Source organism: Stenella coeruleoalba (assembly GCF_951394435.1).
Source record: "Stenella coeruleoalba genome assembly, chromosome: 15".
In the NCBI taxonomy this organism is placed as follows: Eukaryota; Metazoa; Chordata; class Mammalia; order Artiodactyla; family Delphinidae; genus Stenella; species Stenella coeruleoalba.
The window spans coordinates 23,958,183-23,984,349 of NC_137161.1; the positions used below are offsets into that span (position 1 = coordinate 23,958,183).

Genomic DNA, 26,167 nt, shown 5'->3' on the forward strand with positions numbered 1-26,167 from the left:
CTTGTGTTCTGTACTGTTTGTAGAAGGTCACCTTCGGGGGAGGGGGAGCTTGTTTTCCCTGTGAGTACCTGTGTAGCCTGGGCCCTGGAAGTAGTCCTATAGAACATTTGGCTTTTGTCTGCCAGGTACTTCAGGGGGCACAGCATCCCAGGGCAAGGTTTCATTTTGAGTGTCTGCCCTCCCACTCTGGTAGTATGAGCCCAGGGTCCTCCTGGGGACCTGGGGGCTCCCCTCCACCACCAGCAGCACCCTGGCAGAGACAGGCTTATTTGCCAGCTCCCTGGGCTGGTAGGTGGGGTTTTTCTAACCCTTTTTTCACCAAATGTTTACATTCTGCAGGCTTTCCATGGGCCCAAGGTTCTGTCTGGTCCCTGCAGAGCATTGAAACCCAAGCCCTGGCCCGAATAAGTCTCATTTCCACTTCTCCACCCACCCGGAGTTGCCACCATCAGCTCTTCTGCTCGCTGCTCTGAACTCGGTCCTTTCATTTCTGATTCTAGTGGAATTTCCTATGAACTTAGCCTCACATTTAAAATAATTTCAGTTATTTTTTTAAAGACTTTTTTAAAAAAATTAATTTATTTTATTTTTGGCTGCATTCGGTCTTCATTGCTGACCATACGGGCCTTTCTCTAGTTGCGGTGAGCAGAGGCCTGCAGTGCGCGGGCCTCTCACTGCGGTGACCTCCCCCGTTGTGGAGCACAGGCTCTAGGTGCACGGGCTTCAGCAGTTGCGGCTCACAGGCTCTAGACCACAGGCTTAGTAGCTATGGTGCGTGGGCCCAATTGTGTCACAGCTTGTGAGATCATCCCGGACCAGGGCTCGAACCCATGTCCCCTGCATTGTCAGGTGGATTCCCAACCACTGTGCCACCGGAGAAGCCCAATTTCAGTTATTTTTTATCCAGTATGTTGGGGTGTTTTTAACAGGAAGGGTCTACATTAGCTGAATCTCCTGTTGGCCAGATGTGGACAAAGGGTTTTCTGACTAAAGAGAAGTCCTCACTGTGCACGAGGACAGGGGCTCAGAGAAGCAGAGTGACATCCAGGCTGTCACCAGAGCCTTTTGTTTTCTTTTGGAACATTGTGACTGTGGTTTTAACATCGAGGATGCACATGTATTTTAGGACATCACCTTGAAGATTCAGTTTTTGAGGCTCCTCCAGAGTTTCAGCGACCACCATGAGTAAGTACGAGCCATCCCTGGGAGGGGAGTTGTTTCGTTGTCTTTTCTTCTCCCTTTGTCTAACCGCTCACCTCGGCTCAGGAGGACCTGGGCGCCGTTCTCACCTCAGGGCAACCGCATGGGGCTGCACTTCCATGATCAGGGCTGCCATTTGTGCAGCCCATCCTTTATGCCAGGCCCTACACTGAGTTTCCTCTTGCCCCACAGCCACCTTGGAAGTGAGTGCGGAAGTTGCTGCCCCCTTATTACCCTTGGGGTCAATACAGCTGTCAGCCGTCTGTCCCTCTGAGCCAGGAGCTCGCCTATTTGCAGGGGCCAGCAGGAACCTCAGATGGCCAAAGTGGGCTGAGTATTGGCATGTTGAGCAGATGGAATATTCTTCACCTGTACAAGGAGATGTACTCTCCCCTGTTTTCCTTGAAACACACTCTGCCCTCTTATTTTTACTGTCCAACGTTTGGTGGAGGATGTATTGGAGAATGATTCTCTGCTATAAGGAAAGTGCAGGGGAGGGGTAAATGGCAGCTGACCTTGGTGTTGGTGAGACCTTGGTGAGCTGGAACACACAGGCAGCCACTGCTCAGCTCTTAGCAGCTGTTGGTGTACAGGAAACAAGGCCCAGTGTTGCATAGCTTCTGAGTTTTTCCCCCAAGGAAAGCCAGAAATTAAGATTTATGTGAAAAGTCCTGATTTTTAAGTGCTGGTTTATATTCGTTTCAAATATTGTATAAGCTGACAGGACGTGCCTGGGGACACATGTGACCTCAGGGGCCTTCACTTTGCAGCTTTTGTCTGGATCATGTTGATCATCCTCTCTGAGAGATTCTCTGTCTGAAGGCCTCAAGCTCCAGCAAGTATGTCAGCCCTGAAAAACGGCACCAATGTGTTCTGAACGTGTCCTTTTTTTCCTGAAGAATTGAGCCCCTAGCTTTCATCAGATTCTTAAATCTGATGGGTCATGTTCTCAGGCTTGGATTTTATATATTCTAAAGCAGTGCGAAAATGTGGGAGCATTTTTCATGGGAGTGACATGTTCAGATTGCAGTTATCTGAAGATTATTCTGGGTGCTGTATGTGGGAGTGACTCCTGTGGGGAGACCATTTAGGAAGCTGGTTCTGTCCACATGACTTGGGTGACGAGAGGCCTGGATGTGAAAGGGAAAGGAGGGAGGGAGTGTCACAGCCAACTCAGGCCTCCTGGTGGGAATGTTGGAACAGGGCCAGCCTTGAGTAAAATGATGAGTTTGATTTGGACATCACTGAGTTGGAAGTGCCTTTGAGAAATTAAATAGAAATGTTCAGTGGCAAAAGAAAGGCCTAGAGATGCTAAGGAAAGGGGCCTCATTAGTGGACGTGGCAGGCAGAGGGTGGGCGTTGGGGCCAGGGAGACTCCCACAGCCTGAGAGCAGTGGGCTGCGTGCCCTGCCACAGAATGCTGGCTCGGGGTAAGTGGCGTTGGGGTCGGGTACCCTGGGGCTTCTCGGATTCCCTCCACAGCAAATGGGCAGGGCACTAGCCCAGTGTTGATGCGGCAGCCACAGTTCCTGTCCTTTACCACCTCCAACACATTTATTTCAGGAACAAGTATCTACTGCTCAACAACCAAGAGCTGAATGAACTCAGCGCCATCTCTCTCAAGGCCAACATCCCCGAGGTGGAAGCCGTCCTCAACACTGACAGGTGAGTACGGCTGGGGTGCATCTGTGGCCCACAGCCCACCCTGGTTTCCTGCGTGTCCCAGGGCTCCCAGATGGGTACACACAGGTGTGTGTACTTGTCCTTTCTCACTCACGTGTAGCTACAGTGTCTTGAGGGCTCCTGTGTGCCAGGCACTGTCCTCCCGTCACCTGCATTATCTCATTGGAGCCCCGCAGCAGCCCTTGGAGGGAAGTGCCGTCGTCACCTCCACTTTACAGACTGGGGAGCAGGGGCTCGGGTCACCTCCCACAGGTCATATATACTCTGCTGTCTCCCTTGTCACCCAGCTTCATTGACATGCTCCTTTCCTGCCCTCTGCCAAGTCCCATTAGCTGGGTTATACTTGCCTCACTTTCTAGAGCGGAGCAGGGAAGTCACAGGCTCACAGGGGTCAGGGGAGGGAGGGAGGACTGTATCCAGCAACAGGAGTTGTAATTCTCCAGCCTTTTTTGTTTGTTTGTTTTTACTTTTAAAGTAGCAGAAATCTTTGTTCAAATGAAAGTGAATATAGTCCCACCCTAACACCTGTAGTGGGTGAGTAGTAGAGCTGCTCTATTTGAAGGGGGAGTTTAAGGACCTAGAGTCCCTGCCTGCTTGGCCCTCTCTCCCCGATAATGCAACCTGAGTCATTTCCTCACTTACTGTCTTTGCTTCCTAGACCAGGAAGCGGAGGCCCAGAGCCTCAGGTACTTGTCCAAGGCCAGCTGGAGCTGAACCTGGGGCCCAGGGTACTCCCTGCCTCACCCTGTTGGCACGGACTTTGCCCCATCTGCTAGACTCTGTCATGGTATTTCAAACCCACTTTTGTTGTAAGCAGCCCTCTCTCCAGCAGTTCTGAGCCCTGTGTGACTCTGGTTGTGTTTTTGGCCTCTGATCACTTGTCAGTGAGTTTGGGCAGGGAAAGCTGCCCTGAGATGTAGTGAGAATGCACTTGGCTATTCAGTTGTGAGACTGCAGGAGTCCTTAGGGTGCTCTGGACCCAGGTAGAGCAGGAGGACATCCTGTAGGTTTGGAAATGTCACCATGTTTTTTTACCCACCTACCCCAGCAGAGACACCCAACCCCAGGGCCCCAAGACACAGTCCTTCGGCCAAGTGGAATTTGGCCCCTGTCAGCCTCTCAGATCTGCCCCCAATATGTCCCTGTCTATTTTATTTCAGGAGTTTGGTGTGTGATGGGAAGAGGGGCTTATTAACTCGTCTGCTGCAGGTCATGAAGAAGGAGCCAGCTGAGTCATCTTTCAGGTAGATCTGGGACACGCACCTGCCACTCCTGAGGGCCCAGGAGCCAAGTGTTTCTTTAGCTGTTAGAATGACCTTCTTTAGTCACCAGCTTCTACCCCGGACATCTGGTTACTGTCAGGGAGAGGGAGTTTGCCGTCTCCCTTGTGTTGACTCAGCACGTACTCACTAGCTTCTGCTGCGTGCCACCAGTGTGTTTCAAGAATTGACCAAGAATTGACCAAGCATTCACCAAGCACCTGTTCTGTGCTGGTGCTGGACAGGTGGGGGAGAAATGGGAGCTACAGCCCCTGCCCACATGGAGTTGCCTGGGTTGTGAGAAACAAGCATGAAAAGAAACCTGTGTGGGGGTTGCAGTGTGGAAAGGCTCGGAGCCAGGACCTGCCCCGGGAGCCGTGGGAGCAAAGGAAAGGCTGGTGGGGCGGGTGCGGACAGGGAGGGCACCTCAGTTCCTTAGACTCATCTAAGTTGAGTCTTAAAGGCTGCAGACAGCAGTAGCAGGTGAGGGAGGCATTCCATCAGGGTGGGTGTGAGCTGTCAGTAGGCTCCATCCCCAAGGGTCCCCTGTCAGCTCAGCCTGCTTTGTCCTGACGTCCCCTTATGGATCCCAGCTCTGCCCTCCGGGGCCACTCAGTCAACATCAGCCACCTCTTCTCTAGGACAGCCCATCAGAAGTGAGCTCGGTGGTCTGTCCACACGTCTGTCGGGTTCCCTCATGCATTCCCGGCCCCTCGCTTCCATGTCCACCTGTTCCTCTGAAGGGGCAGAGGCTAGAGTGTGTTTTTACACGTGATTCACAGGGCCAGCCCTTTGATCCTAGATGCTGCCTTCTCCAAGACACAGCTCCTTCCAGACGAACCACATGGAGGACTGTTCCCCCCTGAGCCGTCAGATCCCTGAGGATGGGGACCCTTGATGTGTCCCCAATGCCTAGTGTGAGGCCCGATGCCTAGTAGATAGACGTTCAGTAAATGTCTGTTGGATAAATGAAAAGGCAGCAGACATCTCCCAGCCCCTTGGTGAATAGAACATGGGCCAGAAGAGGGCAGCCTTAGCCACCTGGGCCAGGGGTCAACATTTGGGTCGCAGGTTTTGGCAAGCCCGGGCTGTGGAGAGTTTCCTCCGAGGGACCACCTCCTATGCAGACCAGATGTTCCTGCTGAAGCGAGGCCTTCTGGAGGTAATGGCCCGGAGGAGCCAGGGTGTCGGGTGTCCCTCTCCCCAGCCCCATGTGTTGCTTTCCTGTCCTGAGACCTAGACAGCTGGCAGAGCAGACCAGATCTCTTTATCGTAAAATGCCAGTGCAGATCGCCCTGGTACTTCCCCATAGCTGTCAACTCTGGGTTCCCCATGGGTGCCTAACGGGTGACTGAGGGATCTGGGGGTGGCCATGGAGGATTACAGGAGTCTGTAAAGTTGCTCAGCAAGGCCTTTTGACCCTGAGGATATTTTGCTGCTGACTAAAAGTTCATTTCCCTTTCTTGAAAAATGGCCTCCAGAAAAAGCAAAATTTACGAAGGGAGGTAGGGCAAAATGTCCAAAGCTACAATTGGGTAAAAAAAAGGATACAAATAAGAAACTGACCCATGCATTGTTATAAAAATCCATAAGGAAAAGAACTGATCCAAATTGGTATATACAACTTCAAGAAAATAAAAATGAAAAAGGAAACAGTTTAACTGTCATAGAAAACCTTCTCAAGGAGTTAATCAATTGCTTTATGTTCTTGATAAAAGTTCACTGACTTTAGTGTGAACTTCTTCTTTTATTAACATGAAGACAAACCATGGGGTCAAAACGTGTCTCGTGTTCTTAAACCCTGTGCTTCACTTGAATGGCTTCAGTGCTCGGGCAGTGGCCAGTGTTACCTCTGGAGACGGCCACCTCCCTGCGAGCTGGAGAGCCTGGCCGTCTTGCAGACACTTTAGCTCGGACCTGGGCAAGCGAGAGAGGTGATGGCTACATAGCCCAACCTCCCCCCACACCCGACTTCCTGGTGAGGTGTGTCAGGCCCGGCCCTGCCCTGGGAGCCACCAGCGTCCTCAGATGAGAATCTAGACAGGGGAGCAGGTTCCATCAACCTGGATGCTTGCTCAAAGCTAATGCCACGTGGTCTGAGCTATGTGCCAGGGCTGGGGGAGGCCGGCGGTGGGCAGCTTAGATGAGCACAGCCTGGGGGCAGCAGCCATATGTGCCTGTTGGTCCCTGGGATCAGCCGCCTTCCTGCCTTCACCCTGTCCTCTCCCACCCCCAGCACATCCTCTACTGCATTGTGGACAGTGAGTGCAAGTCGCGGGATGTGCTCCAGAGTTACTTTGACCTCCTGGGGGAGCTGATGAAGTTTAATGTTGATGCATTCAAGAGATTTAATAAATACATCAACACGGATGCAAAGGTAAGTCTAACCCATGGTTCCGTGGGCTGTGCCACATCATCCAGAAGTTATGTTGGAGCCCAGTCTTCAGGCGCTGGTTTTAAATTGGAGAGTCCTGGGGAGTCAGCGGGTAGTTGTCAAGAAACATTCATTAGCCCTTGCTGTGTGCCGGGCACTGTGCTAGACCCTGGGTACACAGGGATGAAAGTCCCAGCCGCTTGTGGGCAGGTGGGCTTGGAAATGGGTCTGATGCAGTGTGCCGGGTGCCATGATGAGCCCCAGAAGGGCAGGACTGGGCCCGGTGTGTTAGGCTCACAGGATGTGTGTGGCAGAAACCCAGCTCAGACAAGTTGAAGTAAAAATGACAGTAGACCCTTCAGTGCAGAAAACGCTGGACATAGTGTCAGAAGATCCGAGTCAAGCTCTTTTGCTGGGACTGCTTATTAGGTGGTGAGGGCAGGGCACAGGTTTGTCCAAGCTTCAGTCTTCCTGTTGGAAACAGCTGGGCCAGGGTACGGGGATACCCCCTGCAGTGACTGCACGCCCTAGGCCTTGGCCGTCTCCAGCCGAGAACCCACCACCCCCGTCAGCCCAGCCTCCGCTCCAGTTCCAGGTGTTCCTGAAGCAGATCAACAGCTCGCTGGTGGACTCCAACATGCTGGTGCGCTGCGTCACTCTGTCACTGGACCGATTCGAAAACCAGGTGGACATGAAAGGTAAGAAAAAGCCGTAATGCCAAGGTGAATCGGTCCAGTGTGGCTGCGATTGGTGTCAAATGCCCAGCCTCTAGCAAGGAGACAGAAATGTCTGGAAGTAGCTGCACCAAACACCCACGTGGTTGGGGTCAAGGCGGTGGCTCTCAGGGTGATTTTCTTGGCTTTGCTTTTATCATCCATGCTTCCTCTGATGAGCATGTGTGACATTTTAATGGCAGGTGGAAAAAAAAAACCACTGTTTCCAGCAAAATGCGAAAAACAACACACACCCTTCCTCTCCTGGCCTGGACTTGCCTGGGATGAGAGGCCCCCACGTGGTGAAGACTGGGGAGGGCCTCTGGGAGAGGTGGTCCCCGAACGTGACCGAAGGCAAAGGTGGAAGCAAACTCCTGGCAGGGGCTCTCACTGCAGGGGCAGTGAGAACGCAGGCTTTAGCCGGGGTGGCAGAGCAGCTGGAGGTTTGTTCCTGCTGCAGCCAGCACTTTCTGTAGTTGTTTTGACAGTGGGGGCTCCCAGCTTCAGAGTCAGAGCCCAGGGGGGGCTTGACTAGAAGCCTGGGTGTCAGGCCCCTGGGCCTGAGCCGCAGACCAGCTTCCACACCTGCTGCTCACACCTCTGCCTCTCTGTCCCTAGTCGCAGAGGTCCTGTCCGAGTGCCGCCTGCTTGCCTACATATCCCAGGTGCCCACACAGATGTCCTTCCTCTTCCGCCTCATCAATATCATCCACGTGCAGACGCTGACCCAGGTGAGAGGCTGTGCAGACCTGCCACAGGGAAAGGGAGATTGGAAGCAGGTACCCTCATCCCAGAGCCACCTTCACCCTAGAAGTGTTGGGTTGGCCAAAAAGTTCGTTTGGTTAATGAATACATTCAATAAAGTTCTTGGTGAAAATGAAAAATGTGTCTTTTTACTTAAAACTGAACAAACTTTTGGGCCAACCCAATACATCTCCTGAGACCCATCCCTTGGTTCCTGGGAAACCCTCCCAGCTATTCTGAGGACTTTTCTCCAGTAAGGATCAGTGCCCCATTTTACAGAAAGGGCCTGGGGAGGGAGCAAGGCTCCAAGGTCACAGATGATTTGGGGCAGAGTCAGGATGGGCACTGAGCTCTGAATCCCAGTTCAGTGCTCTCCGAGCCCAGCCTCCTGTGCAGACTTTGGGGTTGGACCTGATGTTGACTCCCACCTCCTTCAACAGATAACTGTGCAGCTGACCCTTTTCCGAGCTTCACACCCCTCTTTTCTAAAATGGGGGTAACTCAGAGGTTGTTCTTTCATTCCTTCATCTAACGTTTACTGAGGCGAGACCCTGGGCTGGGGATGCACAGTGAACGAAACAGTCTGAGACACTTCAGGAAGCTGCCTGTCTAGTGCTGAGTGAAGCAGAGTGAGACACCTGCATCTGATGCGTGCACCCCGCCGCCCCAGGGATCGAAGCTCCTGGGAAGAAGCGATGCCTGAGCTGATTCTGGAGGAAGAGTGGACTCTAACTAGACTGATGACACCGTTCCCACCGGAAACATCCCAGGGTGGGGATGGGGGCGTGGGGTGAGGGACCAGGAAGGCACTTGGGCCAGGATGCCAGCATCGTTCCTCTCCCCAGTCCTCTTGTCAGCTTTCTGCAGGGGCAGTGCAGTGCATGGCCCCTGGACTCCGCCAGGGACACCGTCCTCCCTGCCCAGTGGCACCCCCGCTCCACCGGGGCCCCTGGGGCTGCCGGCACGTGCGTGACCTGGATGGCCTGGTGCTTGCAGGAGAATGTCAGCTGCCTGAACACCAGCCTGGTGATCCTGATGCTGGCCCGACGGAAAGAGCGGCTGCCCCTGTACCTGCGGCTGCTGCAGCGGATGGAGCACAGCAAGAAGTACCCTGGCTTCCTGCTCAACAACTTCCACAACCTGCTGCGCTTCTGGCAGCAGCATTACCTACACAAGGACAAGGACAGCACCTGCCTGGAGAACGTGAGTGCCCCACCCCTGAGGGGTGGCGGGCGGGCTGCGGGCACGCAGACCCAGGGCCCCTCGGAGGGGCATCTGGGGTCCCTGGTCCCCGCCTGGACCCTGTGGCAGGCAGCTCTTTGTCCCCTTACCAAGGCCCTCCCCACGGGGTGCTGGGCTCGACCCGGGTCCCCCAGGCGCCCGCCCAGCCCCTCTCTCTTTGCCCAGAGCTCCTGCATCAGCTTCTCATACTGGAAAGAGACAGTGTCCATCCTGTTGAACCCGGACCGCCAGTCACCCTCTGCCCTTGTCAGCTACATCGAGGAGCCCTACATGGACATAGACAGGGACTTCACCGAGGAGTGATCTTGGGCCAGGCCTTGGGAGGCTGCTGGGCCTGGGCCAGCGCGGGTGAGCGTGGGTACGTGTGCCTCACGCCCTGCCCTGTCCCGTCCTGTCCCCCACCCCGCGCCTCCCTGCTGCTCTCCGCCTGCCCCAGGTCTTCAGGTACAGGCTTGGTGGGAGGGAGCGTCTAGAAGCCCTTGGCCCCTGGGTCTGAGGGCCCCGGGTCATTGGGGAGCCTCAGTTCCCTCAAGATCTCCATGACGAGGACAGGGACACTGTGCCCACCCTTCCTTCAGAACCCTGGGGTCCCGGCCCACCCAGAGGTAAGGGGACTTTTAAAAATAGCTCTGTCTGAGCTCCTGCCCGGTCTCTTGGCTGTCAGTCCTGGGGTGGGGAGGGAGATAAGGGCACCCTCCCCCAATCTGTGAGCCAAGCTTGCCCTGGCCTTTGGACCCAGGCAAAGGCTTCTGAGCCCTTGGGCAGGGGTGGGGGACACCAGAGAACGCTACCTTCCCCCAAGCCTGCCCATCTGTCCCTCCCTTCCTCCCTCGTTTTCCTTTAGCTCCTCTGGTTCTGTTTGCTCATTGGCCGCTGTGTTCATGGGTTCCCCCAGAAGTGGGAGGGGCCTTCTCTTTCCATCCCTTGGAGCACAGGGAGGCTGTGCCCGGGCCCCCCGCTCCAGGGCAGCATCTCCTGCCTGAGCCCACCCCGCGCAGGAGCCTGCCTGGGAGCATACCCTCGGCCCCTCCGTGTGTTGCCAATTTATTAACAACAAATAAACCAATTAAATGGAGACTATTAAAGAATTTATTTTAAATGACTGATGTGGACCTGACTTTTGTCCATGAGACCACGTGCTCCCCTCCCCTCCTGAACCCCAAAGAACGAGAAGGAACCCGGTAGGAGCTGCAGACGTGGCGTTTATTCAGGGTGTAGCAGAGCCTGGGGTGGCGAGGCTCCAGCAGGGATGGAGAGGAGAGGATCAGGGTGGGGCAAACAGCAGGTGTCCCTCTTCAGAGCCCAGGGCTCAGGTGTCACTCCTTGTGCTAAGGGGAGAGGGGTGCCTGGGTGAGCTGCCCCCCACGCGGAGGGCAGGGTGGGTGCCCCACACCACTCCTCACCTTGGGGCCCAGGGCGTCCCGGGTCCGCGCCCGCAGCTTGTTGGCCTGGGTTTCCGCCATGTCCGCCCGCTCCTCCGCGTCGTCCAGCTCGTGCTGGGCCTTGCGATACTTGGCCAAGTTAGTGTTGGCCTGCTGCTCCTGGGGGCACAGGCAGGCCCGCTCACCCTTTGGTCACTGAAAGGGTCAGCACCCCCAGAAGGGGCTGGCTTCTCCGGGTCCTCACCTCTGCTCCACCACCACTGCCCGCGGCCCTCCTCCCCCCTTGCCAGTACCCACAGCAGGAAGCAGGGTGGGGGGAGCCACTCCTTCCAGAGGTGCCCGTGTGCCAGACCTGGCCGGAAGGGGAAGGCGCATGCGGTCCCTTCAGAGACAGAGCTAGGTCTCACGTCTTGCCGGAGCTGTTAGAAACGTGTCTTCTCGCTGGGCAGTGGGGGTCACTGTCCCAACCTACACACTAAGCCAACACGGGGGAATCCACGGCCCAGCGATAGAGCAGGCCTGACCGGCTGCTGGCATCCCACCTGGCTGCAGAGCCTGAGGCCAGCTGTAGAAGTTGGGTGACCACAGGCATCCTCAGACCCCCGTGCACTCACCGCCTCTTCACACTGACGTTTGTAGCTCTTGACCTTGCTCTGCAGCTTGTCCACCAGGTCCTGCATGCGAGCCAGGTTCTTCCTGTCCTCCTCGGCCTGGGCAGGCAAAGGAGATTCAGGTCTTTCCCGAACCAGGCCAGCTCCAGGGCTGCCCCCCTAGGTGGACCTGGTCACCCACCTGGTACGCGAGCTCCTTGACCCGGCGCTCGTGTTTCCGCACCCCCTTGAGGGCCTCGGCGTGCTGCTTCTGTTCTGCGTCGAGCTCGGCCTCCAGCTCCCGCACCTGCGAGCAGCCAGCCAGTGGGCCTGGTGCCCTCAGCCTGCCCTCGGGTGGCCCACCCTGCAGGGCAAGGGACTGGGAGGGCCGCACACACCTTGGCCTCCAGCTTCTGCACCTGCTTCTTCCCGCCACGGAGGGCGGCTTGTTCTGCCTCCTCAAGCCGGGCCTGCAGCTCCCGCACCGTCTGCTCCAGAGTCTTCTTCATCTGTTCCAGGTGTGCGCTCGTGTCCTGCTCCTTTTGCAGCTCCTCTGCCATCATGGCTGCCTGTGCGGGAGGAGGTGGCGTGGTCGGGGGTCAAAGTCCCTTCGGGCTCTGCTCGGGGCCCCCACGGTCCCGGCCCAGCCTCACGTCGGTGATGGCCTTCTTGGCCTTCTCCTCGGCTTCCCGCCTTTCCTGGGCAGCCTCCTCCGCCTCCCCGCTCAGCTGGGCCAAATCCACCTCTAACTTCTTCTTCTGGCTCAGGAGGCCTGTGTTCTGAGGGGGGGCAGGGCTTTAGAGTCGGCCTTCAGGCCCCCGCCCCGTGCGTCCCTGTGACCCCCATCCTCACCTGCGAATGCAGGAGGCTGAGGCGCTCGGTGGCCTCCAGCAGCTCCTGCTCCGCCAGCCGCCGGCTGCGCTCGGCCTGCTCCAGGGCGGCCCGCAGCTCTTCCAGCTCCGCGGCCAGCAGGGCGGCCCGCCGCTCCAGGGCCTGTGCCTGCTCGTGGAGCTCGGCCGCCAGCCGCTGCTCCTCATCCCGCCCCGCCTGCTCCTCCTTGAGTTGGGCCTGCAGCAGCCGCGTGGTGGCCTGTGCCTCCGTGGCCTGGCGGGTGGCGTGGCCCAGCTGCAGCTCCAGGTCGTTGAGATCGCCCTCCATCTTCTTCTTGAGCCGTAGCGCCTCGTTGCGGGCCCGAGTCTCTGCATCCAAGGAGGCCTGCAGGGACTCCACTGCCCGCTGGTGGTTGCGCCTGTAGTTAGGAGGGATGAAAGGAGGGGTCGTGGCCTGCGAGGGACTTGCTTACAGACACGCAGGGAACACTGGAGACGTGAAGCCAGTTGGGGAATAAGTGACTGATCTCTCCCCGGTTTCAAGCCCCTTGTGTCTGCCTGCCTGTTGCCCATCAGAGCAATTTCACAGGCAAGAGTGAGGCCCCAGAGCAGACAGACAGGGACTGAACTCTGGCTCTTGCCCATCAGAGCAATTTCACAGGCAAGAGTGAGGCCCCAGAGCAGACAGACAGGGACTGAACTCTGGCTCTATCCCCACTGTGTAACCTTGGGCAAGTCCTCTGGCCTCTCCGAGGTTCACCTCCAAACTGTGGACGATAGTCCCCACCTGAGAGGGTCGTGGGTATGGGGGCATTAGGTGTCTGTGCCAGTCCCCCGCACAGTGGGGCTCAGCCAACATCACCTGCCCTTCTGCTCTCAGGTGGTTGGGATAGGAGAGGCTGTCGGCCCGGGGAGGAGGGACAGCCCGGCCCCGCACCTCAGGTCAGTGCACTCCTCGTCTTTCTCCACCAGTTTCCGGTCCACCTCAGCCTTGACCTGGGAAAGCTCCAGCTGGGTCCGCAGAGTCTTGGTCTCCTCCAGCTCCAGGGCCCCCTGGGGATACAGAGCAGATAGTATGGTGGTGGGGCCATGTGTGTTGAGAGGGGAGGCCAGGGAGCAGCGGGTCAGTGTCCACCCCGCCCCTGACCTCAGCCTCCTCCAGCGCAGCCTGGAGCTCGCTCTTCTCCCCTTCCAGTGCCTTCTTGGCTTTCTCTAGCTCCTGGATGCTCTTCCCGCTGAGGCTGACCTGGTCTGTGAGGTCACTGATCTCCTCTGCAGAGTGGACAGGGCACTGAGGGGCCACCCCACGGCTCATGCTCCAACCGCATCACCCTGTGTGACCCTGAGGGACTCCCAGTGACCCCAGAGCGGCTCTGACCCTGGGGTGGGTCGTACCCTGCAGGTTCTTGTTCTCCCGCCTGAGCGTCTCCAGGGCCTCGAGAGCCTCCTCGTGGCTGTGCCTCAGCCGGAAGAGCTCCGTGCCCAGGCTGCGGGCCTCCCTCTGGGCCGCCTCCAGCTCCCGCTGCATCTCCTCCTCCTGCCGCCGCCGCTCCTCCAGCGCCCGCTCCAAGTGCCGCTGCTTCTTGTCCAGCGCTGCGGCCGCCGAGGTCGCCCGCTCCAGCTCCAGGGTCACGTCCTCCGACTCTGTCTGCAGCCGCAGCTTGGCCTTCTCCAGCGACGAGCACTTGGCATGAGCGGCCTCTACCCCCGCCTCTGCCTCCTGCAGCCGCAGTGCCAGCTTCTTTCTAGGCCACGGGAGCAGACAGGATCTGGATGCGTAGCTGAGCCCTGCATCTCCCCTCACCCCTGACAGCTCGAGGTGCAGGCGCCGTCCCTGTGTGGTGACGGCCTGGCCCGCAAGGCACTCACTTGGCCTCCTCCAGTTCCTCGGTCCTCTGGATGGCATCTGCCTCGTACTTGCTCCTCCACTGGGCCACCTCGGCGTTGGCCTTGGACAGCAGCCGCTGCAGCTCGGCCTGGGCTTCGGCCTCCTCCTCGTGCTGCTCCCGCAGGAGGTCACAGTCATGCCGCGAAGCCTGCACGGCATGGGCCAGCGTGCTCTTGGCCTGCAGAGAGCCCAGTGACCTCAGCATCGGGCCGGGCCAGTGGCCCTGTGCCCACGCCGCCTGCTCTGTGGCAGCTAATGGCTGGCCCACCTTGCTCTCCTCCTCCAGCTGCCGCCGCAGTTCCTCCAGGCTCTGGGTGGCCAAGGCCTTCCCACGGCTCAGCTGGCTAATCAGAGACTCCTTCTCCTCCAGCAGTCGGCTCAGCTTCCCTGCAGGCCAAGGGGAGAGCCGGCAGGTCAGGTGGGTGAGGGGCAGCACCGAGCCCCACTGCGGCCCCGCCAAGCCCCCGGCCTCACCACTCTCGGCTTGTAGCCGCCCCTGCTGGGTGCTGGCATCTGCCAGTTGCCGCTGCAGCTCCTCCACCTTGATCTTGGCCTCGCTCAGCTGATCCTCATAGGCCCGGCACAGCTTCTCTGCACTGGCCTGGGATCCGGGGTCAGGGATCAGAAAAGGTTTGTGACTCACAGGGCAGGATCTAGGGCTGCCAGTCAGAGATGGGGACCCAGAGTCGGGAACTAGCAGGCTAGACATGTGCCCAGGAATCAAAGGGAGAACAGAACCCCACGTTCAGGGTCGGAGATTCTATTGCTGGACTATGGCTTAAGAGATGAGTGTCAGAAGTGAGAGAGGGCTGTACTAGTCCCAAGGCCGGTGGGTCAAGGTGAGGTTAGGATACTAGAGTCTGAAGTCGGCCGGGGACACTGGTCAGAGGTCAGCTGTCAAGCTTAGGTGGTACAAAGGTCAGGGGTCAGGGTTGGGTGCTGGGATTAAGGACAGGAACAGAGTCAGGACAGGCATGAGGTCAGAATTCAGAGGTCAAGGACTGAGAAGTTGGAATTGGATACTGGGTCAAAAATCCCCTGGAGTCAGGGCACAGAGTTTAGGAGGTAGGGTTTGAGGTCAGGACTGGTGTGGGGTTCAGGCTGGGTGTCAGGTGAATGGGTCAGGGGTCCCGATCGGGTGTAGGGCCAGGACTAGTATGGAGTCAGATTGGCAGCGGGTGGTCAGGAGTCAGCTGCTGGAGTCAGAAGGGGTTCAGTCAGGATAGGCTGCTAGAGTCGGGTCAGAGGTCGGGATCAGGAAGGAGGCAGACACCTTGCCACGGGCCAGAGTCTCCACGCTGGCGCCCAGATCGTCCACCTCCATGCGGAGCTCGCTCTTCTCCTTTTCCAGCTTCTGTCGCGCCCGTTGCAGACTGTCCGCCTGCTCGCCCAGCTCGGCCGCGCTCTCCGCCTGCTTGCGCCGCAGCGCAGCCACTGTGGCCTCGTGCCGCAGGGCCGCCTCCTCCAGTTCCCGCCTCAGCCGCCCCAGCTCGGCCTCGTGCTTCCGGCAGCCCTCGCGCTGCCCCGCGGATGCGCCGCCCACCTCCTCCAGCCGCTCGCTCAGCTCCGCCAGCTCCCGGGCTGCTTCTGCCCGCTGCTTCTCCACGCGGGCCCGGGCCGACCGCTCGGCCTCCAGCTCCTCTTCCAGCGCCTCCGCCCGAGACTGGGGATGCGCAGGCGGCAGTGTCACCTCTGAGGGCCTCCGACCCAGGTTTCCGCCCACCCCCGTCCCCCGCACACCTGCAGCTCCTTGATCTTCTTCTGCAGCTGGGCCCCAAGGAGCTGCTCGTCCTCCACTCGAAGGTTCAGCTGACTCAGCTCGGAGTCCTTTCTGGAGGTCACAGGGTGGGCATGAGCCGGCCCAGGGCCTAACTCCCATCCACCTGCCTGGGGCCCCTCCGTACCCGCCCCCAGCACACTCGCTGACTGAGGCACCTCACCCGGAGCAGCCCTAAGTGACCTCATCCCTGTGTTCCCTCTCAAGGCCTGGCCCTAGATCGTGGCCCTTGGTGACCCCCTACACCCTAGGGTTCAACCTCTGCTGTGATGCAGAACCGACTAGAGTCCAGGTGGGTGAGAAGCGGGGTGCAGGTTCAGGAAGCCCCCTGTGGCCAGGAGGTCGGGGCTGAGGCCCCCCCCCAACGCCTACTTCTGGAGCTTCTCCTCCAGCTGCTGCTTGTCCTGGGCAGCATCCGTCACCGACTCCTGCGTCAGTTTCAGGTCACCCTCGAGCTTGCGTTTGGCCCGCTCCGTGTCCATGCGCAGCTTCTTCTCTTGCTCCAGGGAGCACTCCAGCTGTGGGCAGGACGGGGTGGGTGGGCTCTGCACCGTCCTGGCTGTCCTGGCCCCAGCACACAGCCGCTGCCGTGGCCCCGACTTACGTCTTCCACCTGCTGCTCCAGGCGGGCCTTGGCCTTGGCCAGTGCGCTCACACGGTCCTCCTCAGCCTGCAGGTCGCCCAGGGCCTGCTGGTGGGCCTCCTGCAAGGCCTTCTTCTCCTTTGTCAGCCGGGCCACTGACTCCTCCAGCGCCACCATCTCCTCCATCAGGTTCTTCACCTGTGTCAGGGCCAAGGTCACCACGGGGATGCCTCCCCCCACACTCTGGTCTGAGCGGCCGCCACACCATGTCACAGCAACCGTCCCCTTCGAGCCAGGGAACCTCGGGCGAGTCACTTCATTCTGAGCCTCAACTTCTTCACCCTTAAGGGGTGATTATAGCGCCCTCCTCGAGGGATTAATGAGCAAATGCTCACAAAGCCCTGTGCACAGTGTCCGGCCCAGAGTGAGAGATCAACAGACACCAGCTATTTTGGGGATGCACAGGTGTTTAAGCAGCTGTTTCCTAGTCCTGCCTTCCTCGGGGAGCACCTGTGAGAACCCGAGTAAGCGGCTTACCCTGCTGAGGCCCACTTTCCCCTCCTGTATGAGGGAGTCAATACCCCGAGTCTTTGAACCACCTGGGCTCTTGGGAGGGTTCAGTGAGGGAAGGCACCCGGGGGACATGGAGCTGGTGGATGACAATCACTAGCATTTGCTGAGTACCTACTGCGGGCGAGGCCCTGTGGCGAGCGCCAGCACAGGCTAGTTACACGCTGAATCCTCACCCGCCCTAATGAGGGAAGTGCTGCTATTAACAGCAGCATTTGACAGATGAGGAAATTGAGGCCCACAGAGAGGAAGACACCTGCCCAGGGCCACAGCCGGCCCGGCCCACACCTTACTCTCCGTGGCTTGCTTCTCCTTCTCGGCCTTGGCCAGCGTCAGCTCCAGGTCATCAGTGTCCTTCTTGAGCTCTGTGCACTCATCTTCCAGCTTGCGCCGGCGGGCAGCCAGGTCAGCATTCACCTCCTCCTCGTCCTCCAGCCGCTCGCTCAGCTCCTTCACCTTCGCCTCCAGCTGCACCTTGGACCTGATGAGCAAGTGGCAGCGCTCCTCGGCATCCGCCAGGTTTTCCTGCTCCTGGAGGGGGACACGGGGAATGGGGCAGGGTCAAGGCAGCTCAGGGAAACCAGGCCAGGCCCCGGAAAGCAAGTTCATTTGTCTGTGCAGAGGCTGGACACACGCTCAGTTGGGCTCCGGGACCAAGGAATACCGAAGACCTGCTTTTGGCCCTGAAGGCGTTCAAGTGTGGTGGGATAAGGGCTCAGGTAGAGGGATGGACGGGGCAGCAAGAGGGGAACGTTAGACAGGCTGGGGGCAACCCAGAGTAAGGCCCAAACAAGGGCTCTAGCAGAGAAGCCAGCTGCCAGCTCTGCCCACACGGGGCTGAGGTAGGGGGAGAGCCCTGCACGGCCACGGAGGGCTCAGGTTCTCTGCCATCACTGTTTCCTCACTACCTGGCTGTATAACGTCTCCTGCTCTAGCAGGTGAGTTTGTGAGCACAGGCCTGTCTGTTCTCCCACCAATGTATATCCAGAGCTCCCATGGGGCCTGACACTCAAAGTATTTGCTGAAGGAAGGAATGGCTCTGTGGACTTGGGGAGGATCCGGACCCTTGATCTCTACCCTCTGGTTGTTACTGTTACCTGCTGCCTGGGTTCCCGTGGCCCTTAACCAGAGAAGGGAGCATGCGGCTGTCTCGGGGATGGAGAGGAGGGGAGAGTTGGGGCTACACTGTAGCTCTGCAGGAAGCCACGGGGACACAAGGCGTGGGAGCATTAGGACACATGCATAGACTGGGTGGGGATCCGGTTACGGTATTTCCTCGGAGCGGCCTGGGGTTCTCTGAGGGGGCTGGGGGCCGGGGGGCACCAAGTTGCAGAAAGAAACCCTGCTCCTCCCCTACTCACTGCCTGCAGCTGCAGGGCCAGGTCATTCTTCTCCTGGGTGACACTGACGTGCGTCTCCTCCAGCTCCTGGCATTTGGCCTCGGCGGTGGCCAGTGCCCCTCGCAGCCCCCGCAGCTCTGCCCGCAGGGCCGCCAGCTCCGCCTCAGCCTGCGCCGAGCGTAGTAGTGGCTTCATCTTGAAAAAGAGCTTCATCCATGACCAGTTCTTGACGGCGTTGAAGGCGCGGATGTTCCACTGGATGGTGAACAGGGCATCCCTGGGGAGGGGCAGCCACAGGTGGCCAGCAGGTTCAGTGCCCCCCCTTCATAATGACAGCCCCGTTGTTCCCTGAGCACCTACCCTGGGCCGGACATTGCACTGAGCACTTCAGCGTGGGACCCCGTTAACCTTCCCAACAGCCTCTCAAGTAGGTCCTAATCCTCTGCTTTACAGGTGAACTTGAGGGTGAGGCCCAAGGTCACACAGGTCTGCCCCCGGGGTGGGAGCTCAAGAGCCCTGAATGGCCCCTGCAAGTGCCCTGAAGACACCAGGGGCGGTTAAGCCACTGGGCTCTTATATAAGGTCAGATTGCCTGGGCTCACATCCCAGCCTCCCACCTCCCGCCACAAGCCAGCAGGCAGGCTCGCTCTGCTCAGACACCCCCTCTAGTGAACAGACACGATCATGGCACCTACCTCTCAGGACTGTCCTGTACTTTCACCGAGATAACTTCAAATAAAGTATCTTGCCCAGGGCTTGGCACTTAAGAGTCTTGGGAAACGCTAGATGCCCTTATTACTACTCCGGGCCACACTCTGGGATGGCCTGGAGTACAGGCAGGTTCTCTTACCCCAACTTCTGAGGTGAGGAAGTGGTAGCTGGGGGCTGCATGGCACAAACCACAGCCTTGCCCCTTGGGAGGCACGCAGGCAGCCACACGGTGAAATCTGACCCACAGGACGGTGTGACAGGGTTCAGAGAGTCTGGGTTCAGAGGGTTCTGCGAGCTGGGGGACAGTGGCTGTACCCCCGCCTCACCCCCACCCCCTGCCGACACCCACCTGCCTCCAAGCAGGCGCTGGTACTCGAGGCGCATGAGGCGGCCCCGGCTCCGTGCCTGCAGCAGTGTCAGGACCTTGGCCAGACGCTGGTCACGAAGCTCCTCCAAGACGCCTAGAAGCCCAGCCTTGAAGAACACCTGGGGTGCGGGGGGTAGGTGTAACCCTCAGTCGCCTGCGTGACCCCTGCCGTGTGACTGCCCACATCCGGTCCAGCACCCTAATTCCCTTGTGCCCTGACCTTGGTATGGCCAAACTGGTACTGGGTGTGGTCGATGTTCAGCGAGGCCAGCAGCTTCTCTGTGGCCTTCCTGCTGTCCATGAAGGTGTCGTCCGGGATGGCACTGGGGTTCAGGATGCGGTACCTGGGGGAGCGGGGAAGGGCTGGAGAGGAGGGTGCTGGGCAGGGAGCCGATGACTGAAGAGGCTGGCCCCTCAGAGGCCGGAGCAGAGGCTCCAGAGGGGCACCCCCTGAACAGGCTGGCGGGGGACGGCCTTGGGACACTGGAGGACTGGGCATCCTCGGCGTTAAAAGCTTGGGTAGCATTTGAATGCATTCAGGAGTTCAGTTCTTTAGGAGCCTGCAGCATTTACAGAAGGCATACAGCACTTTTATAATTTTTTAGTTTATGATTTTTAATAATTTATCATTTTTTTCAGGAGGCCAAAAAAAGTAAAGAAGGTGACGTGTTACAGCATATCACAAACTGAAGAAACATTTGGGAGAGAATTCTAATCAACAAGAGCGAGGGTCTGGCACACCCACTTCCAAAGGGGGCACACTTGCACATGTGTACAGGGCTGTGTGGGTCAGGCTGTCGTGACCACACTGTGAAGGCAAAACCCTAGAAACACAAAAGGGCCCCTCACTAAGGGACTGATGAACAAAGCACGGGTCACTGGATTAGGGGATATTTTACTGCCGTAACAAAATGGCTGCTGCATGTGTCATTACCTTTATCCAAAGCCCTAGAATGTGCACCACCAAGTTCCATTACACCAACTGTAATGGAAACTATGGACTCTGGGTGATTAGGATGTGTCAGTGTGCGCTCATCAGCTGTAACAAATGTCCCGCTCTGGCGGGAGATGCTGATGATGGGGGAGGCTGTGCACGTGTGGGGGCAGGGGCTTATGGGAAATCTCTGTGCCTTCCCCTCAATTTTGCTATGAACCTAAAACTGCTCTAAAAAAAGAAAGTCTTAATTTAAAAAAAAAAAGGATGATGATGCAGACTTATGTCTATTAATAAGGAACAATCTCCAAGACATAGTTACAGGGAAAAACAAAGAGAACATGTGCGTGTGCACCCATGTGTACAATATTTGTATGGACACACAAGTATAACGGTCAGCGTGGATGGCCCCAGTTACTTCTGAAGGGGGAGGGAACTGTGCACGATTGCAGCCTGACAAAAATCAAACCTATAAAGGGAAGGCAGAGGGGCCAACAGCACGGACTGAGCCCTCACTTGGTGACAGCCATTACATAAAGTCTAGTCCATGTGAACCCTCATTCAACTCCCAAATCTACCTCCAGCTCTGCCTGCCCCCCGACCCTTGAGCTCCAGACTAACAAATCCCATCTCCCCCTCAGCTTTCCTATCTGCTGGAGACATTTCTTTTTTTTCCGGCCATGCTGTGTGGCTTGTGGGATTTTAGTTCCCCGACTAAGGATCGAACGCCCAGGCGCTCAGCAGTGAGAGCGCGGAGTCCGAACCACTGGACGGCCAGGGAATTCCCTGCTGGAGACATTTCAAAGTTGACATGTTCAAAGTAGAGCTCAATCCACTCTCCTCCTACTTCCCCACAAAATTTTAAAAATCCTATCTTGGTTTCTCAGTAAATCTACCACCAACTCCCCAGTTGCTCAGGCCAACCAACAAGAAGTCACCCTGTCTTTTCTTTTTCTTTCTTATTCCACATCCAATTCATCAGTAGCAAGGCCTGTTGGCTGCACCTCCAGTATTTACCCTGAGCCTGTTCACTTCTCCCCCAGCCCACCGCCCACCCCCAAGTCTCAGCCATCAGCATCTCCCACTGGGATACCTTCTGGCCCCCTCCCCAGTCCCCCTGCATCCTCCTCGGTGCCCTTCCACCCCCTCAGGCTGGAGCTGGGGAGGAGCCAGGGCTGGGGCAGGGAGACACCCACCGTTGCCGGAAGTCAGCGTAAAGCAGCCTATTGGGGAATCCTTGTCGGCAGATCCGGATCCCCTCCAGAACCCCATTGCAACGCAGCTGGTGTAGCACCAAGAAGGCATCCATGATCCCTGGACATGGTGGGGGTTAAAGGAAAAGATTAGAGGTCAACGGACACAACTTCATGCCCCAGAAAAGACGAGGAGTTCAGGCACAGGGCTCACTTTGAGGCTGAGCAGGCCCTGCGGAGGGGGCAAGACCCAGCTTCCAGTCTGCCCTGTCCCCTCCCTCCAATGTGCCCCCATGCCACCAACCCACCCTGGGGTGACTACCTGGGGTCTTGTTCTCATTGGGGACAATGCAACGGACAAAGTGGGGCTGTGTGGCCCGCAGGTTGGTCATCAGCTTGTTGAGGTTCTCCTGGGGGTGAGGAGAGGGGAGAAAGCACAAGAGGGCAGAGAAGCAGAATTGGAAACCGCAGTGGATGAGCCCCTTAAGGACTGCGCAGTAGGTGCCTAAGCGTGTCTCTGCAGTGCTGCCCTTTCACTCTGCTCCTTGTGACCCTTTGCCCTCTTCTGTTTGACTGGGTCCCTGTTACCATCACCAAAGTCTTCACTCCCCCACCCAACCCCCGTGGCTCCGGCCCCATCCCCCGCAAACCCTGCCCAGGCAGCATGGGGACGGGAAGCAGCACAGACTTGCTGTGATGTTCACGTGGAGAGGAATTAAACATCACTGCAAGTCTTAACGGCCGCCCGCCCAGGGTGCAGGGGACAGAGCAGGGAGCCGGGACGGGGTGGAGGCGGCAGGGTGAGGGCCTGCACGAGGCCTAGACTGGGCCTCACCTTGTGTAGCTGGGACACCGTCTGGAATGATGCTGCCTTCCTACGCTTCTCTTTCACCCCAGACTTGGGGGGCTCGGCTAGGAGAGACATGGGACCAGTCACTCCAAGGGACATCCCCCTGTGAGTCCCCTACAGAATCTCATCCCTCTGTACTCACTAGAGCAGGAGCCAGCGTAGTTCTCGTAGAGAGTAGCCAAGAGCTTGTTCTGCGACTTTTGGAAGATGGGGACCACCGTCTCATTCAGTGGATCCTTGTTTTTTTCCAGCCAGCCCACGATGCTGTAAGGCACCTGCCAGAGACCAGACGGGGGCTGAACTGAGGTGGGGGAACCCGGAGGAGGGAGGAGAGAGGTCAAGAGCTGGGGTTTCAACAGGCACCTACCACGCCCGCGTAGTGGACCACCTCAAAGTGGGCCTGGTATTTGCGCTTCTTGTCAGGCCGTGGCTGCTGGAAATTGGACGACTTCCCCGCGTGGTTGTCATAGAGCTTGGCCTGGAAGCTGGCATCTGAGGCCTTGGGGAACATACACTCCTCCTCCAGAAGGGACAGGATGCCCAGTGGCTGGGGACAGGGCCTCCATCAAGCCAGCCCATCCAGGCTGGGCTGGATCCCCACTTCCTGGAGCCCCTCCCTCTGGGAGCTTTCCCAGACCCTCCAACCTCAGCCATCTGCCCTGAGGGACGAAGAACTGACCTGCACCCAGGAGCCCTGTCTTCTAAGAAAGAAAGTTTGTGGTTTGGCTTCCAAGCCCCTTCTGCCCAACTTGCAGCTCTGAGTTGTTCTCTTTACTTATAAGAAGTGCGCAAACTCAAACCGGCATCCGTGGTCTCACACTCTCACACGTGGTACAGTCAAAAAAGGCAGTTGAGTTCAAATTCTGGCTTCCTCACTTAGTAGCTATGGGGCCCTTAGACCTCTCTAAGCCTCAATTTCCTAACCTGCAAAATGGGGAAATGAATACTTTCATTGCTGTTATAACAGCAAAAGCTGTCAACCACCTAAATGTCCACTAGTAGGAGATTACAGAAATGCATGAAAATCATCTGCTGCGTGAACTACTGTGCCTTCTTCAACAAAGCACCATGCTCAACTCCCAGAGAAAAGGGAGGACGAGAAATGCGTCTGTGTTCATAAGAGAAAAGAGATGCCCAGGATAAAGGACTGGGAGCAAACAGGTTGTGGTAGGATTGGGGGACACGTCTTTTCTCCTTGATTTCTGATTTTTCAATTTTTCTTTGATTTTTCTTTCTTTCTAGTCTTTGTACAATAGGGAAATGTATGTAATGTTTTATAGACAAATAAACAAACGCACCCTACCTTGCCCTATAGTTCCGGACAGTTTTGAGGGTCCAAAGAAACTGTGGCTGCAACAGTGCTGGGTTGCACGCTCACACACACACACTGCTCACCAACACACAATCACACTCAATCTCCAATACACCTAGTCACACACATGCACACATTTCCATTCATACACACGTTACACACACATGTGCACAGCCACGCCCATACATGCACACACACATGCAGGCTTGCACACGCTCGCTCACACACAAGTGCGCATTCATTTCTGCTCACCCACTGCTCCCATGCCTTCCCTTCCTTGCAGTGACCTGGCCCCGGGCCTCACCTTCTCGATGAGGTCAATGCAGGGCTGCAGGTCCAGGCCGAAGTCGATGAAGACCCAGTCGATGCCCTCCCGCTTGTACTCCTCCTGCTCGAGCACAAACATGTGCTGGTTGAAGAACTGCTGCAGCTTCTCGTTGGTGAAGTTGATACACAGCTGTTCAAAGCTGTTAAACTATAGTGGGAGGCGCCCGGCTCAGCAGACCTCCTTGTAGATGGGGACAAGGAGACCCACAGAGAACAGGGGTGTGCGGGAGCTCACCCCGCCTCCAGGCAGATACCCAGGGCTCCTGTCCCCACCCCCATGGTCCTCCACCCCAGAGAGAACAGAGCCTGGGGGTGTGGGCCTGCCCTCACCTCAAAGATCTCAAAACCGGCGATGTCCAGGACGCCGATGAAGAACTGACGGGGCAACTTGGTGTCCAGTGTCTGGTTGATCCGTGACACCAGCCACCGGAACAGCCGGTCATAGGTGGCCTTGGCCAGAGCCCCCACGGCAAACACCACCTGGAGGCGCGGGGAGGCTGCTCTGGGACCTGGCAAGGAGGGGACCCTGCCCCAGCTGTCCCCAGGTGGGCCCCGCCTGCCAGCCGCTCACCTGCTCCACGCTCTGACCCTTGGTCACATACTCGTTCCCCACACGCACTCGGGGGTGCAGAAGGCCTTTGAGGAGGTCTCCACTGCTGACCCCCATCAGGTAGGCAGCCTTGTCAGCACCTGGCAGGGCACATGGGTGAGATGAGGGGGAGGAGGCCAAGAACACGGGTACGTGGGAGCTCCACCGGCCTCCACTTAGGGTTATGAGAGGGAGGTTGGAAGAGGTTAAGTTCAGGGTCAGCAAACTGTACAGCTCAGGAGGGTGAGGGTCTGGAATTGAGAAGTCACGGTTTACAATCAGGGCCAGGTTAAGACTGAGGTCAAAGGCTGTGAACAAGGCTTAGGGTTAATGGTCATGGACTGGATGCTGGGATCAGGGTCGAGGATGACCAGGTCAGGCCAGGGTCAGGGCCCCTCACTCTCGGTGCCGTCGGCGTCGGCCTGCTCATCCCGCTGCTTCTGCTTGAATTTCATGTTGCCGAAGTGCAGGAGGGCCCCCACGACCTTGTAGCAGGCACACTTCTCATCCACGCTGAAGCCCAGGATGTCCATGGCATGCTGGGGGTGGGGTGTGGAAGGCTCAGAGAAGTCTGGGCTCCTCCAGGGTTCAGCCGAGTGAAGGGCACTGGACCTGCTCCCCCAGGTTTCCTCCCCTCCCACCACACACATACGTCAGTGGCCATGAGCTCCTCCCCGTCATTCATGTGGTCCACAGTGATGACGCCCTGGCTGCAGAAGTGGTAGTCATAGGGGTTCATAGACAGAAGCAGCATGTCTGGGGGTACACGGGGCGGAGAAGGACAGGTCGGCTGTGTTCACCCAGCTCTCCTCCGTCTCCCCATCCCAGCGTGGTGGATCCTGGGAGCCAGCCCGGCAGGAGAGTGTAGGGCCCTCCCGAGACTTTGTAGCTTGAGTTTGTCTCCTCGACTCCCACACCCATGGCTTCTCTTTCTTTACAGTTCTGAGAAATGAGCCTCGGTCCCTAACATCTCACTCATCTTTTGACCATTCCACAAGCCACCCCTATGGCCCAGACCCTGTGCTGGGTGCTGCGGCCCAGCGAGGACCAGATTCTGCCCTTGAGTGGCTTGCAAGAGAGGGGAGCTGGGCCTAGACAGAGCCATTGCTCCCCACTGGTGCTAGGTGGGGCCTCTAGTGTCAGGACAGCAGGAGAGACAACCTTGCCAGGGCAATGGTGCTAAGGGGCCCATTTCCTAGCATGAGGAGGAGAGGGCTCAGCAAGAACTGGAAGTCCCAGGAAGGGGGTGGGTGGATAGAAGGGGCTCTGGGTCTCCAGGAAAGAAGGGATGTCACAGACCCCAGAACAGTGGGGGAACAGGTAGCCCAGGGCCTGCTCTGACGGGGGCCGGAACAGGGCTGGGCAGCCCAACTGCCACCCAGACCTGTGGGCTCTGATTCCAACCCCATCTGCTGCTGGCCCTCACCCTGCAGCTCTGGCTTCTTCCCCGAGAGGATCTGGTAGTACACGTGGTAGCCTCGCTCACCAGGCAGCTGGAAGATCACCCTTGACTTCTCCAGGAGATCTGGGGAAAAGGGAGGTGCTGGCCTAGTTTCCCGAGTGGGTCACCCCACTATGGCTGAGGGGCAGGGAGGAGGTGTCAGCAAGGGGCTGGGGTGTGTGTAGAGGTGCCGTGTCTGCACACATGCCAGCATGTGCTGAAGGGTGTCTCTCCATCAGCACACGTGTCACGGTGTGGGAATGCATAT

At 57.8% G+C, this 26,167-nt stretch overlaps 2 protein-coding genes across 2 annotated transcripts in view; one reads left to right on the forward strand and one right to left on the reverse strand.

The window, feature by feature from the left end:
• The window catches only part of TRPC4AP (transient receptor potential cation channel subfamily C member 4 associated protein), a 77,671-nt gene extending 67,383 nt beyond the window's left edge, over positions 1 to 10,288 (forward strand). The window contains exons 11-19 of the mRNA XM_079944614.1: positions 1,127 to 1,185; positions 2,764 to 2,865; positions 4,044 to 4,127; positions 5,214 to 5,304; positions 6,379 to 6,519; positions 7,106 to 7,214; positions 7,848 to 7,960; positions 8,970 to 9,176; positions 9,381 to 10,288. Of these exons, the coding sequence (XP_079800740.1) occupies positions 1,127 to 1,185; positions 2,764 to 2,865; positions 4,044 to 4,127; positions 5,214 to 5,304; positions 6,379 to 6,519; positions 7,106 to 7,214; positions 7,848 to 7,960; positions 8,970 to 9,176; positions 9,381 to 9,518 (1,044 nt within the window). The 3' untranslated portion in view covers positions 9,519 to 10,288. The remainder of the gene's footprint in view (positions 1 to 1,126; positions 1,186 to 2,763; positions 2,866 to 4,043; positions 4,128 to 5,213; positions 5,305 to 6,378; positions 6,520 to 7,105; positions 7,215 to 7,847; positions 7,961 to 8,969; positions 9,177 to 9,380) is intronic.
• A 231-nt stretch (positions 10,289 to 10,519) lies between these two features.
• The window catches only part of MYH7B (myosin heavy chain 7B), a 40,935-nt gene continuing 25,287 nt past the window's right edge, over positions 10,520 to 26,167 (reverse strand). The window contains exons 12-42 of the mRNA XM_079946510.1: positions 25,885 to 25,983; positions 25,111 to 25,214; positions 24,859 to 24,997; positions 24,441 to 24,559; positions 24,200 to 24,349; positions 23,847 to 24,017; positions 22,598 to 22,777; positions 22,373 to 22,505; positions 22,216 to 22,292; positions 21,703 to 21,790; positions 21,384 to 21,501; positions 19,474 to 19,597; positions 19,236 to 19,372; positions 18,197 to 18,452; positions 17,124 to 17,366; positions 16,287 to 16,463; positions 16,055 to 16,200; positions 15,646 to 15,736; positions 15,179 to 15,568; positions 14,380 to 14,506; positions 14,174 to 14,292; positions 13,887 to 14,083; positions 13,413 to 13,762; positions 13,165 to 13,289; positions 12,955 to 13,070; positions 12,040 to 12,436; positions 11,841 to 11,966; positions 11,586 to 11,756; positions 11,390 to 11,494; positions 11,212 to 11,307; positions 10,520 to 10,756 (exon numbers count right to left, since the gene is read on the reverse strand). Coding sequence (XP_079802636.1) covers positions 10,544 to 10,756; positions 11,212 to 11,307; positions 11,390 to 11,494; positions 11,586 to 11,756; positions 11,841 to 11,966; positions 12,040 to 12,436; positions 12,955 to 13,070; positions 13,165 to 13,289; positions 13,413 to 13,762; positions 13,887 to 14,083; positions 14,174 to 14,292; positions 14,380 to 14,506; positions 15,179 to 15,568; positions 15,646 to 15,736; positions 16,055 to 16,200; positions 16,287 to 16,463; positions 17,124 to 17,366; positions 18,197 to 18,452; positions 19,236 to 19,372; positions 19,474 to 19,597; positions 21,384 to 21,501; positions 21,703 to 21,790; positions 22,216 to 22,292; positions 22,373 to 22,505; positions 22,598 to 22,777; positions 23,847 to 24,017; positions 24,200 to 24,349; positions 24,441 to 24,559; positions 24,859 to 24,997; positions 25,111 to 25,214; positions 25,885 to 25,983 — 5,084 coding nt within the window. The 3' untranslated portion in view covers positions 10,520 to 10,543. The remainder of the gene's footprint in view (positions 10,757 to 11,211; positions 11,308 to 11,389; positions 11,495 to 11,585; positions 11,757 to 11,840; positions 11,967 to 12,039; positions 12,437 to 12,954; positions 13,071 to 13,164; positions 13,290 to 13,412; positions 13,763 to 13,886; positions 14,084 to 14,173; positions 14,293 to 14,379; positions 14,507 to 15,178; positions 15,569 to 15,645; positions 15,737 to 16,054; positions 16,201 to 16,286; positions 16,464 to 17,123; positions 17,367 to 18,196; positions 18,453 to 19,235; positions 19,373 to 19,473; positions 19,598 to 21,383; positions 21,502 to 21,702; positions 21,791 to 22,215; positions 22,293 to 22,372; positions 22,506 to 22,597; positions 22,778 to 23,846; positions 24,018 to 24,199; positions 24,350 to 24,440; positions 24,560 to 24,858; positions 24,998 to 25,110; positions 25,215 to 25,884; positions 25,984 to 26,167) is intronic.